The sequence below is a fragment of the Aquarana catesbeiana genome, linkage group LG03 (assembly GCF_042186555.1).
Source record: "Aquarana catesbeiana isolate 2022-GZ linkage group LG03, ASM4218655v1, whole genome shotgun sequence".
NCBI classification, from domain to species: Eukaryota; Metazoa; Chordata; class Amphibia; order Anura; family Ranidae; genus Aquarana; species Aquarana catesbeiana.
This window is the reverse complement of record NC_133326.1, coordinates 687,660,549-687,674,054: the sequence shown is the minus strand read 5'-3', so window position 1 is coordinate 687,674,054 and position 13,506 is coordinate 687,660,549. Positions and strand designations below refer to the sequence as shown.

General features: G+C 46.9%; 1 protein-coding gene across 1 annotated transcript in view; it reads left to right on the top strand.

Annotated features, from left to right (window-relative positions):
* The window catches only part of LOC141133569 (claudin-15-like), a 107,133-nt gene extending 94,454 nt beyond the window's left edge, over positions 1-12,679 (top strand). Inside the window, exon 5 of the mRNA XM_073623033.1 lies at positions 11,094-12,679. Coding sequence (XP_073479134.1) covers positions 11,094-11,220 — 127 coding nt within the window. The 3' untranslated portion in view covers positions 11,221-12,679. The remainder of the gene's footprint in view (positions 1-11,093) is intronic.
* Positions 12,680-13,506: the final 827 nt, after the last annotated feature.

The window sequence follows — 13,506 nt, the reverse complement described above, 5'->3', positions numbered from 1 at the left end:
TAGTTCACTGCAATGGTTGAGCTGCCAGACAGCCGTAGCAGCATATTGGGTTGAGGCTGAGTTGGTACCTCACTGAACTGTTAAAGATTTCCAGGTATACATTGGGATAATTCCTACGTTCCTCCAGTCATAACTTTCACATGTAGCACCCGTCTTGCATAGGTTGCTATTGATCAGTGATTTTTTTTGTCCTGGTCTGTTCAGGGTTTCACAGGCTGGGAATTTGATTGCTTCCCCTGCCTTTGGAAGAGGTTTCCAGTGTCTAGGGCAGGACAATCATTTGACTAGCCTGAATATTTATCATGCTCCAACCAATCTCTAGAGAAAGAGTGTCCAGTCCGGAGGGTTGGTGAGCTGGGTTCCTTCTTCTCAGGGAGGATCCAGGGCCTGTTGGGCTGCTGCTCCCAGGCAGGCCATCAGTTGTATAGCTGTGCTGGAGGCCTCAGCAGTATCAGGGCTGACTGCAGGACTTCACCATAAAGGATCTGGTCTTGAGAAAGACTGTCTTACTCACTGGGCTATGTCCGGGGGAAGCTGGAAAATGGCAGATGTCCTAGAGACTTGTGAGTAAAGTCCCTTTACTGATTCCTGGAGACTTCACAGGGTATCGGCTGCTGTGCATATGTGCAAGGTAACCAATTGCCAAAGACTTGCTTCTGGGTCATAAGCTGTGGAGCCTTAGACTCCTCAGAGACATGCCTCGTGGTCCTCAGCTGTGGAACCTTAGACTGCTCGGAGACATGACTCATGGTCCTCAGCTGTGTCTATCATTCACATTTTTTCAGGAAGAGAATTGTCCTCCCATGGCCAGCTACTAAACATTTTGGAGTATCCCATCCCCTAATCCCTCTCCCATTACCTGTTTTACAAGAAATAAATTACAAAAAAGACAACCCCTAGACTGTTTTTTTTTGGAGCCAGAGTGAATTGACTGTTGTTTGGGTACAGTTTTGGGGAAGAAGCAGCTAAAACCAGAGGCCGCTACAGGGTAGCGCTATACAGGTTGAGCAGTTGAGTGACTGGAGTGTGCATAGAAGCCAAAAGTGGGTTAGAGGCAATAGCTGTGGTGAAGGTTTGTTAATGAAAACATATGGAACACTTCTCAGGGACGGGAGAAGATCTCCCAGCAATCTTCAGGGACATTCTACTATTATTTCAAGAGATGGCTGATGGTTTGTTTTACCATTTATTTGGGATGTCCTTGTCCTCTTAACCAGTCTGGTTCTTAGTGTTCCTTTACTTTTTCTGTTAGTTCCCAGCTCCAGAAAGACATGGTTTGACTGCTTTGGAGTAGGGGAACATGAGCAGCTTACCTTGAGAGCGTTGACCTTAACCCTACTGAACACAGTAGCTTTAAAATAAACTTGAACACCTGTTGTAATCCAGGTTTTCTCATCCAACATCAGTGCCTGACCTCAGAAATGCTCTTTCTATGAACGGACGCAAATTCTTACACACACTCCAAAATCTTCTTTAAGACCCTCCCAGAAGCATGGAAACTGTTATAGCCACACAGTTAAAATGGGGGGTGTAACAATATATATATCGAGTGATATGATATCACAGGTATTCTCTTGTTTCAGTGATATTACACATATTTTATTCATTCAGTGGTAAACAGAGTAAGCAGATGTCCACAAATTGAATATGAATAGGGGGATTGTGCCTGGGGATTGAAGAAACGAACAGTCAGCTCCTAACAAGTCTCTGGCCGGTCCTGTAGGCTTGTGTGCAGATAATGGGGGACAATTTTAAACCTGTTGGCTGCAAAACCCAGCAGGAGAGAATTGGGCTGTATACACAGAGACTTCAGACTTTCTACAATCAATGTCAATTTCTTAAGCTGACCATTGATGGATCAAATCTCGGTCGGTTCAGCAGGGGTCGGTCGAGATTTGATCTATGTATGGGCAGGCTAGTTGTATTGAAGTTGATCCATTGACTAGCTAAAGCCGTTCTGTTGGGCTGAAAGGCTCTCTGTGCCCCTGCCGGAAGAACACAATAGCTCTGTGGGAGGGATTCCCCCATCAATACTAATGCCGCGTACACACGAGCAGAATGTCCGATAGAAAAAGTCAGACGGAAGCTTTTCATCGTCTATTCCGATCGTGTGTATGTCTCATTGGACTTTTTTTTTTTCGAAAATTCTGACGGACCTAGAAGTGGAACATGTTCTAAATATTTCCGACGGAACCATTTCCTATCGGGAAAACCGCTCGTCTGTATGCTGTTCCGATGGACCAAAAACGACGTATGCTCTGAAGCAAGTGCGAGATGGAAGCTATTGGCTACTGGCTATTGAACTTCCTTTTTTTAGTCCCGTCGTTAGGGCTGGGAGATTTTCTTAAAAAAAAAAAAAATCTTCGATTCTCTTTAAAAACACTCAATTCACGATTCGAATCGAGTATTTTTTTTTCTTTGGAAACCGCGCCAGTCCTGAGGCGCTGCTGGCACAACTTTTAGGTGAGGCCGCGGCTTCGGCCTAGTCAGTGGCGTCCGGCCTCGCGGACTAGGCTGAAGCCGTGGCCTCACCATAAAACTCCTTGCCCGCAGCTCCTCAGGGCCGGCGCGGTGTCAGCGCCGGTCCTGAGAAGCTGCGGGCATGAGTTTTTAGGCGAGGCCGCGGCTTCGGCCTAGTCCGCGCCATCCGGCCGAAGCCGCGGCCTCGCCTAAAAACTTATGCCCGCAGCGCCTCAGGACCAGTGTGGTGAAAAAAAAAAAAAATTTTTAAAAATCGATTTTCTTAAATTTTGAATCGATTTGACCTCTCAACTCGATTCAAGATTTAAATCAATTTTTTCCCCAGCCCTACCCGTCGTACGTGTTTTACGTCACCTCGTTCTGGACGGTCGGATTTTGGTGTGGCCGTGTGTATGCAAGACCGCTTGAGTGGAATTCCATCGGAGTTCCGTCGGAGAAAAAAAAAAAACACTTATATTAATTAAAAAAATCCAAAATATTAGAAACAGGGAGATGAATCCTATTGTTTCCGATGGTACACAGTAGGGATGAGCCGAACACCCCCCGGTTCGGTTTGCACCAGAACCTGCGAACGGACCGAAAGTTCGCACGAACGTTAGAACCCCATTGACGTCTATGGGACTCGAACGTTCAAAATCAAAAGTGCTCATTTTAAAGGCTAATTTGCATGGTATTGTCCTAAAAAGGGTTTGGGGACCCGGGTCCTACCCCAGGGGACATGTATCAATGCAAAAAAAACGTTTAAAAACGGCCGTTTTTTCGGGAGCAGTGATTTTAATGATGCTTAAAGTAAAAAAAAAAAAAGTGAAATATTCCTTTAAATATCGTACCTGAGGGGTGTCTATAGTATGCCTGTAAAGTGACGCGTGTTTCCCGTGTTTAGAACAGTCCCTGCACCAAATGTCATTTTTAAAGGAAAAAATCTCATTTAAAACTGCTTGCGGGTTTAATGTAATGTCGGGTCCTGGCAATATGGATGAAAATCAGTGAGACAAACGGCATGGGTACCCCCCAGTCCATTACCAGGCCCTTTGGGTCTTGTATGGATATTAAGGGGAACCCCGCACCCAAATTAAAATAAGGAAAGGTGTGGGGCCACCAGGCCCTATATACTCTGAACAGCAGTATACAGGCTGTAGGTTTGTTGTTAAGTAGAATCTCTTTGTAATTTTGAACGGGTACATTTTTAACGTGTTTAGCTCCAGCCAAAAAATCTTTTTTAAGCTTTTTGGAAAACATAGGGAAGGGTTATCACCCCTGTGACATTTGTTTTGCTGTCTTTCCTCCTCTTCAGAAGATTTCACCTCACTTTTTGTCCCAATGGATTGGAAAGCATCAGTGGAAAGGAGAAATGTTTTTCCCATATTAACTCTTACAGGAGAGAATTTCCCTTCCTAGGGGTAGATTTCACTTCCTGTTGTCTCCTTCCGTTTGCAAGTAGGAGTCATTTGTAAGTTAGTTGTTTGAAAGTAGGGTCCTGCCCTATATACTCAGCAGAAATTTGGGCCTTAGGTGTTGCTGTGGCCACAACACTGTAAGCCCTCACAGGGCTCTGCTGTGAAATATTAGATCAAGAATTGTAATTACATGCCCCTGTTGAACAGGAGCTGAAAAATTAGGCCTTAGGCACTGGTGCTGGTGCCACAACACTGCAACCCCTCACAGACACTCTAGTTGGAATGCAGGAACGAGCCCTGCTGCAAAGTATTGCATCAAAAATTGTAATTACACGCCCCTGTTAAACAGGGGCTGAAAAATTGTGCCTTAGGCACTGGTGGTGGCACCCAGAACCAAAAATGTTCTTACAAGCTATCAGCGTGATGATTGAGGAGGAAGAGGATAATTACTCAGGGATAGTCACTCAGCATCAGCATAGGCAGTCTTTGAAGGGATCTGAGATTTCAAAAAAAATTATTCGGTTACATCAGCATCAGGTGCTTGGTAGCTGGTGGTGATCCAAGACTCATTCATTTTTATGAAGGTCAGTCGATCGACCGAGTCAGTGGACAGACGCACCCTGTGATCGGTTACCACGCCTCCAGCAGCACTGAATGTGCGTTCCGAAAGAACGCTGGATGCAGGACAGGCCAGTAGCTCAATTGCATACTGTGCAAGCTCTGGCCAGTGATCCATCCTCAAGACCCAGTAACCCAGAGGATTTTCGGTGGGAAAGGTGTCCAAGTCTGATCTTGCCCCTAGGTATTCCTGCACCATGTAAAACAGACGCTGGCGATGGTTGCTGGAACCGATCATACCTTGGGGCTGCGGACCAAAAAATTGTCTGAACGCATCGGTCAGACGGCCACCTTCTCCACCGCTCCTTCTTTGACTGACCGAAGCCTCAGCAACACGTTGTCCAGAAACAGGAGTTTGTAACCTCCCAGTCTCTGGGAACGCGTTGCACAGACCTTTCTGCAAGGCCTCCCGAAGATGTTTCATCCTCTGCTCCCTCTGCGATGGCAAGATAAGGTCCGCAACCTTACCCTTGTAACGTGGATCAAGGAGGGTTGCCAGCCAGTATTGGTCCTTCTCCTTGATACCACGAATACGAGGATCCTTACGCAGGCTTTGCAGGATCAGGGAGGCCATGCAGCGTAGGTTTGCTGAGGCATTCGGTCCGGAGTCCTCTGGGTCACTAAGGACGACATGGTCCGCAGCCACCTCCTCCCAGCCACGTACAAGTCCATGTGTTTCTTGGGACTGATCCCTTAAAGACTGCTGCTGATGCTGAGTGCCAGGCTCCACCTCCATACTGACACAATCTTCCTCCTCCTCCTCTTCCTCCTCGTCCTCTTCCTGTGTGATCGGCGGGCACGCAGGAACACTGTCTGGATAAAGGGGGCCTTGAGAGCTAAGGAAGTCCTCCTCTTCCTGCCTCTGTTCTGCCTCAAGTGCCCTGTCCATTATTCCACGCAGCGTGTGCTCCAACAGGTGGACAAGGGGGACAGTGTCACTGATGCATGCACTGTCACTGCTCACCATCCTCGTGGCTTCCTCAAATGGTGACAGGACAGTGCATGCATCCCTGATCATGGCCCACTGGCGTGGGGAAAAAAAACCAAGCTCCCCTGACCCTGTCCTGGTGCCATAGTCGCACAGGTACTCATTGATGGCCCTCTGCTGCGTGTGCAGCCGCTGCAGCATGGCCAACGTTGAGTTCCACCTGGTGGGGATGTCACAGATTAGGCGGTTCTTGGGCAGGTTAAACTCCTTTTGGAGGTCCGTCAGCCGAGCACTGGCATTATATGACCGGCGGAAATGCACACAGACTTTCCTGGCCTGCCTCAGGACATGCTGTAAGCCCGGGTACCTGCCCAAGAACCGCTGCACCACCAAGTTAAGGACGTGAGCCAAACAGGGCACATGGGTCATTTGTCCCTGTCGGAGGGCAGAGAGGAGGTTGGTGCCATTGTCGCAAACCACCATTCCTGCCTTAAGTTGGCGTGGCGTCAACCACCTCTGAACCTGCCCCTGCAGAGCTGACAGAACCTCTGCCCCAGTGTGGCTCCTGTCCCCCAAGCACACCAGCTCAAGCACCGCATGGCATCTTTTGGCCTGCGTACTTGCGTAGCCCCTTGAACGACTACGGAGCACCGCTGGTTCCGAGGAAGAGGCCATGGAGGAAGAAGAAGAGGAGGGGGTGGAGGAGAGAGGTGTGTCACAATCATTAGCATTTTGGAGGCGTGGTGGCGGAACAACCTCCAACACTACTGCACCTTGTCCTGCATCCTTCCCAGCTGCCAGCAGAGTCACCCAATGCGCCGTGAAACTTAGGTAACGTCCCTGTCCATGCCTGCTGGACCATGAGTCAGCGGTAATATGCACCTTACCGCTGACCGCCCTGTCCAGCGAGGAATGGACATTGCCTTCCACATGCTGGTAGAGAGCCGGAATTGCCTTCCGTGAGAAAAAGTGGCGTTTGGGTACCTGCCACTGAGGAACCGCACATTCCACAAACTCACGGAAGGGGGCAGAGTCTACCAACTGAAAAGGCAGCAGTTGAAGTGCTAGCAATTTTGCCAAGCTAGCATTCAACCGTTGGGCATGTGGATGGCTGGGAGCAAACTTCTTTCGGCGGTGCAGCAGCTGGGGCAGGGAAATTTGCCTGGTACAATCTGACGTCGGTGTACCAAAATCAGATTGCCCACAAGTACGTGGCTGTGACACACCTAATTCTACACCTTCATTCCTCTCAGTGCAGGTCTCAGAGAGGACTGAAGGTCTAGTGGGGTTGGAAATCTCAGCTGATGAGGAGCAAGCAGAGGTCCTCTTTGTTCTTTGGTGTGGGTCTTTTAGATACGCTTGCCAACGAACTGCATGGCAGGTCAACATATGTCTGGTCAAGCATGTGGTACCCAAGCGGGAGATGTTTTGGCCACGCGAGATACGCTTGAGACATATGTTGCAAATAGCAGCGGTGCGACCTGATGCACTCGTCTCAAAAAAGGCCCACACCAAAGAACTTTTTGAATAACGCGCAGAGACTGCAGCGCCCTGCACATGTGGAGCTTTGGGGTGTGATGCAGTCAATGTGCTGCCCTTAGGCTGGCCCCTGAAGGGCATCCTGCCTCGTTGGTGATGTGCCGCCTCCTCCTCCTCCTCCTCCTCCTCTCTCCTATCAGGCACCCACGTTGAGTCAGTGACCTCATCATCCCCTCCCTCCTCATCACTGGAGCAAACCTGGCAGTATGCTGCAGCAGGGGGAGCATGACTGCCAGATTGCTGTCCTTCTTGGGCACCCCCTCTGTCCGTGCTCGTGTTACTGCCTTCATCGAGCTCAGTATCATCATCAGAGCCTTCCAAACGCTGGGCATCCTCCTGGAGCATGTACCCAACACTGTGGTCAAACAGTTCGAGGGACTCCTCAGGAGGACATGGTGGGGCTAGGGAAGGAGTCACTGATGACATTGAGCCAAGGGAAGAGGCCGCTGCTTTGCCAGACAAAGTACCCTGGGCATGGGTGAGAGAGGATGAGGAGGATGAGGACGGCTTGGTCATCCACTCGACCAAGTCTTCCGCATGTTGCGGCTCAACATGGCCAGCTGCCGAAAAAAAGGCCAAGCGTGTCCCATGGCCAGGTGCTGATGAGGATGCACCGTCTCCACGACCAGCACTAGACACAGAGCCTGCTTGCCCTCTCTTATTGGCTTGTGACTGTCTGCCTCTCCTTCTTGGCCTTCCAGACATACTAATGGCCTGTAGCTGCACTAAGCTGGGATATATATATATATATATATATATATATATATATATATGTACTGATACTGCAGCTAGCAAAATCAACTGCCTGCCTGTAGTATGAGAACACCACCAACCTTCTACAGGTAGCTTTAGCTGAACACTGTGAGGTGGACGCACCCCACTAACTTGTAGGTTTAGCTGAACACTGTGAGGTGGACGCACCCCACTAACTTGTAGGTTTAGCTGAACACTGTGAGCAGGACGCACCCCACTAACTTGTAGGTTTAGCAGAACACTGTGAGCAGGACGCACTGCACTAACTGTAAATAGTCTAGCTGCCTGACTGTGGTACTAATAGGATCAAAAGAACACCAGCAATTTTCTTCAGGTAGCTGTATTTACTGTAACAAGACAAGCCTGCCTGTCAGTAAGAAGATAACAGGAACGGATCTAGCTGAACACTGTGAGCAGGACGCACCCCACTAGCTTGTAGGTTTAGCTGAACACTGTGAGGTGGACGCACCCCACTAACTTGTAGGTTTAGCAGAACACTGTGAGCAGGATGCACTGCACTAACTGTAAATAGTCTAGCTGCCTGACTGTGGTACTAATAGGATCAAAAGAACACCAGCAATTTTCTTCAGGTAGCTGTATTTACTGTAACAAGACAAGCCTGCCTGTCAGTAAGAAGATAACAGGAACTGATCTAGCTGAACACTGTGAGCAGGACGCACCCCACTAGCTTGTAGGTTTAGCTGAACACTGTGAGGTGGACGCACCCCACTAACTTGTAGGTTTAGCTGAACACTGTGAGCAGGACGCACTCCACTAACTTGTAGGTTTAGCAGAACACTGTGAGCAGGACGCACTGCACTAACTGTAAATAGTCTAGCTGCCTGACTGTGGTACTAATAGGATCAAAAGAACACCAGCAATTTTCTTCAGGTAGCTGTATTTACTGTAACAAGACAAGCCTGCCTGTTAGTAAGAAGATAACAGAAACGGATCTAGCTGAACACTGTGAGCAGGACGCACCCCACTAGCTTGTAGGTTTAGCTGAACACTGTGAGGTGGACGCACCCCACTAACTTGTAGGTTTAGCTGAACACTGTGAGCAGGACGCACCCCACTTACTTGTAGGTTTAGCAGAACACTGTGGGCAGGACGCACTGCACTAACTGTAAATAGTCTAGCTGCCTGACTGTGGTACTAATAGGATCAAAAGAACACCAGTAATTTTCTTTAAAATACTGTAACAAGACAAGCCTGCCTGTCAGTAAGAAGATAACAGGAACGGATCTAGTTGAACACTGTGAGCAGGACGCACTGCACTAAATGTAAATAGTCTAGCTGCCTGACTGTGGTACTAATAGGATCAAAAGAACACCAGTAATTTTCTTCAAAATACTGTAACAAGACAAGCCTGCCTGTCAGTAGGAATATAACAGGAACGGATCTAGCTGAACACTGTGAGCAGGACGCACTGCACTAAATGTAAATAGTCTAGAAGATAACAGGAACGGATCTAGCTAAACTGAATACAGTGTATATATATATATATATGCAACACCTGGGATGCATATATATACACAATACACTTTAAGTGCAGCTAACTGACTGACTGTCCTGCCTAATCTAGCTAACTCAAATGAAATGACACTGTCTCTCTCTCTCTCTAAGCACACCGGAACACACTGCACAGGGCCGCCGTGCAGGCGGCCTTATATAGTGTGGGGCGTGTACTAAATCCCCTGAGCCATAATTGGCCAAAGCCTCCTTGGCTTTGGCCAATTATGGCTCTCTGTTAAGGCGGCGCTGTGATTGGCCAAGCATGCGGGTCATAGTGCATGCTTGGCCAATCATCAGCAAGCAATGCACTGCAATGCCGCAGTGAATTATGGGCCGTGACGCGCCACACGAATTTGGTGCGAACGGCCCATATCGTTCGCAATTCGGCGAACGATCGAACAGCCGATGTTCGAGTCGAACATGGGTTCGACTCGAACACGAAGCTCATCCCTAGTACACAGTGTGAGTTTCCTGCAGATGCAAAAATTGTATGTTCTGGTTCTACAGGACCACCTAGGGATCAATATCCCAAAGTAAGCACTCAGCTCATTCCTCCTCCACCAAGCATAGTGCTTTCTCTGGTTAGCAAGTCATGTCCTTCACATCTGGTGGCAGTTGTGAGAGTGTGGGTCCTCATGAAAATCTGACAGCCTGCTGGTCGATTTCCAAGGACACGTGACTTACAGCTATCCCTTGCATATCGTCTCCCTGTACCCTTGGTTGACCTGTCCATGACAGGGGGAAAACCATATCAATGCCTGTGGTTTTAAAATGGGATGTCCATTTGTCCAGCTTGTATATGTGTGAGTATCAAGTGTCTCCTAACTTTTGGCCACATAGTGTACATATTCTATATATATATGCAGATGTCATTATTAGGTCTCGTGCATACAACACATTTATTTTCCTCCCTGGATGCCTTTGCTCTAGGGGAGGAAAAAGCAGCATTAAAAACATGCCTACGGGTTTAGGCGCATCATGTGTTTTGGCATTCATTCATTCGATTGACCAGAATATTAATCTATTATATTTATTGGAACGAATAAACACTCAAACGCCAAATGTGCCTAGAGTTTAGGGGCATTTAGAAGTGTTTACATGTGTTTAGGTACATCTAGTGTTTTTTTTTCTGCCAAAATGTTCCTCTGCTGAATGTGCAAGTGATTTTTTTGCTCCTGTTTACCATTATCATTGAAATTGAAAGCAAAAGAAAATTTCAAAGTTTGGGTTGTCCCAAGAAAAGTGAATTGAAGGGAAATCTTCCAATGTGGACACTAGTTCTGGTGACCTGGCGGTTCCCAAGGGATTCCCTTAAAGTGGCCCATCAGTGCTGCCTATCAGTGCCCTTCATTGCCGCCTATCAGTACCCATCAGTGTCGCCTCATCAGTGCATATCAATGCCACCTCATCAGTGCTCACCAGTGCAGCCTATCAGTGCCCGTCAGTGCAGCCTCATCAGCACACATCAGTGAAGGAGAAAAATTACCTGTTTACAAAATTTTATAACATACTATGAAAAATTATTTTTTTTAATCAAAATTTGCCATCTTTTTTTGTTTGTCAAAAAAAAAAAAAAAATAGTGGTGATTAATTACCACCAAAAGAAAGCTCTGTTTGTGTGAAAAAAAAATACAAAAATCTAATTTTGGTACAGCGTTGCATGACCACGCAATTGTCATTCAAAGTGTGACAGCACTGACAGCTGAAAACTGGCCTGGGCAGGAAGGGGGTAAAAGTGCCCAGTAGGCAACTGGTTAATGTAAGCACTGAGCTTGTTATATGTATTGTATATGCAATGTATAGGGCATTAAATTAATAAATGTTTGATTATTAAATCTTTGATTATTTCATTTATTTTACAGAGGGTACTCCTATAATTACCGCGCTCCAAACACGGCGTCATCAGCAAGGCCCGCACCGCAAACTGCCCTCCCGCGATACGAGTCAAGTAACAGCATCTCTAAATATGGCAAGAACGCCTACGTCTAACATTAGCTATCAGCTCTGAGACTTTACTGCAGTGAATGTACATTTCTGCCATTATGTGCCGTTGCGTCATGCCCACTCATCTCAAGGTTCACTTTTCATCATTGGTCCGCCTTCATTTTCAACCACCATGCGTCAACGCATCACTGCACTTACCAAACCCCAAGGAGACAGTGTTTTTCCTGGAATCTTTTATCATTTCGATGTCTGTTAATGTGGCTTGATGCCAAAAAAAAAAACTCATCTCGTCTATTATGTCCACCTGTAATTCAACAAGACCTCTTCCTGCTCCTGAAAATGGGGCAAAATCCTCCTACCTGGGGAATAGATATTTAGCTATTTACATTCAAATGCAAAGGATGTCCAGTTTTTTTAGGTGTTTGTGCAAGTACATTTTAGTAGAGCACCGGTTTAGCTGTGAAGACATTTGTTTATGGACTGAACACAAAGACTCCATGGTAAGCTTCTTAAAGTGAAATCAATCAACATTATATTGTACAGATTTGGCCCTCTACTCAGGGACACCATCCAGATATCTTCACAGTAATTCTGCTGGTCCTGGAATGAATGATTGCATCAATTTTCTTGGCAAAATCATGACAACAGATGGCGAGCATCCAACAAGGAACGTGTGGGGCAGGGGTCATATACAGTTCACCCATGTTCCTCCATATTGAACTTGCCAGTCAAAAGGATTACATGTGTCATAGATCCAGAAATTGTATTGATAGTTTGTGATAGTTTGTTTGCTTTGTCTACTATTTTTTTTTTTTAATTACATAATGACGATTGATAATTAATATATGGGAAATTTACTGACACACAGTTTTTTTCTATCTGTGATGAATATTCATTGTGTTTTCTAAAAATAAGTTGGTTACATAGTGAAGTGATCTTCACAAGAAGAGGGTTCCTCATTTTTCAACGGCTGATGGAGCTGACGTAGGGGCACAGGTGAATGCTGCATTATACTTTTTAGTGTAGTTGCTGCTTTTTGTTTGTATCCGGGAACACACTTGCAATACACAAGGCGTTAGAGAGATCCTTTCCTAGTCTCTGGAAAAGATCATCATCTGTTCATGGCAGAACAAGTTTCTGTGGTGGTCCTTAAAGAGGGATGGTGCAGTGGGAGGTGTGACCAAAAAAAAAAAAGACAAGCACAGGTCAAAAGACTAGTCACCAGAATTGCCCATAGGCCTCCTGTAGCTCAGTGGTCTCCAAACTTTCTAAACAAAGGGCCATTTTGTTGTCCTTCAGACTTTTGGGGGGCCTGACTGTGACCGTTGGGAGTAGAAAAGGTCTTGCCGTCAGTGGGAAAAAAACAACTCCCCTATCTTTTGGTGTCAGTGGGAGGATCTGTGTCCCATGGCTGGTGTCATCGGGCCCCATTGATGGTGTCATTGGGAGAAATTGTGCCCCATCATTAAAAAGGGCACAATCGTAATGGATTGTGTAAGTGATTCTGCGCAACACAAAATGAAGTAAATGAATAAATGCATAAACTACACACCTGTAAAATGAAATATCAATCCCCTAATGGGGTAAAGCAATATGTGCAGATTAAAAAACATGTAGCAGGTGTATCATAGTGACAAAGTGCTAATCAAAATAAGAATCACTCAATAAAAGCACAAAACATAACATAAACTGTGACTAGTGGGTGAACATGCGTTGCTAGGTGATCTGGTGACTGTTCGTGGTAACGGATACCCACTCGGGGCTCCCAGAACTCTCACCTCTATGGCACGATAAAAGTGCCTGTGTGCTTCCAATAGGTCTGTGGTCACTCTGGTGCAGTGATGACAATGGCGTCCTACTCCTTCCGGAGGGAGGGGGGCGTCACTTCCTCCACTTGGTAGGGCCTCTGTTCCACAGTAGGGGTGCCTATATACTTCCAATGGGTCTGTGGTCACTCTCGTGCAGTGGTGGTGATGGCGTCCTAATCCTTCTGGGGGAGGGGGCCGTCACTTCCTCCGACTGTTAAGCTCCATAAACGTAAACAAAAAACGCCAAACAGCGAAGGGAACAGCGTTATAGCAATACTCGCTACGTCACTTCCGGTCCGCAATGACGTATTACCGGATGCGTGCCTACGCGTTGCGTCAAATCACGTGACTTCTTCAGGGCCTGAAGAAGTCACGTGATTTGACGCAACGCGTAGGCACGCATCCGGAAATACGTCATTGCGGACCGGAAGTGACGTAGCGAGTATTGCTATAACGCTGTTCCCTTCGCTGTTTGGCGTTTTTTGTTTACGTTTATGGAGCTTAACAGTCGGAGGAAGTGACG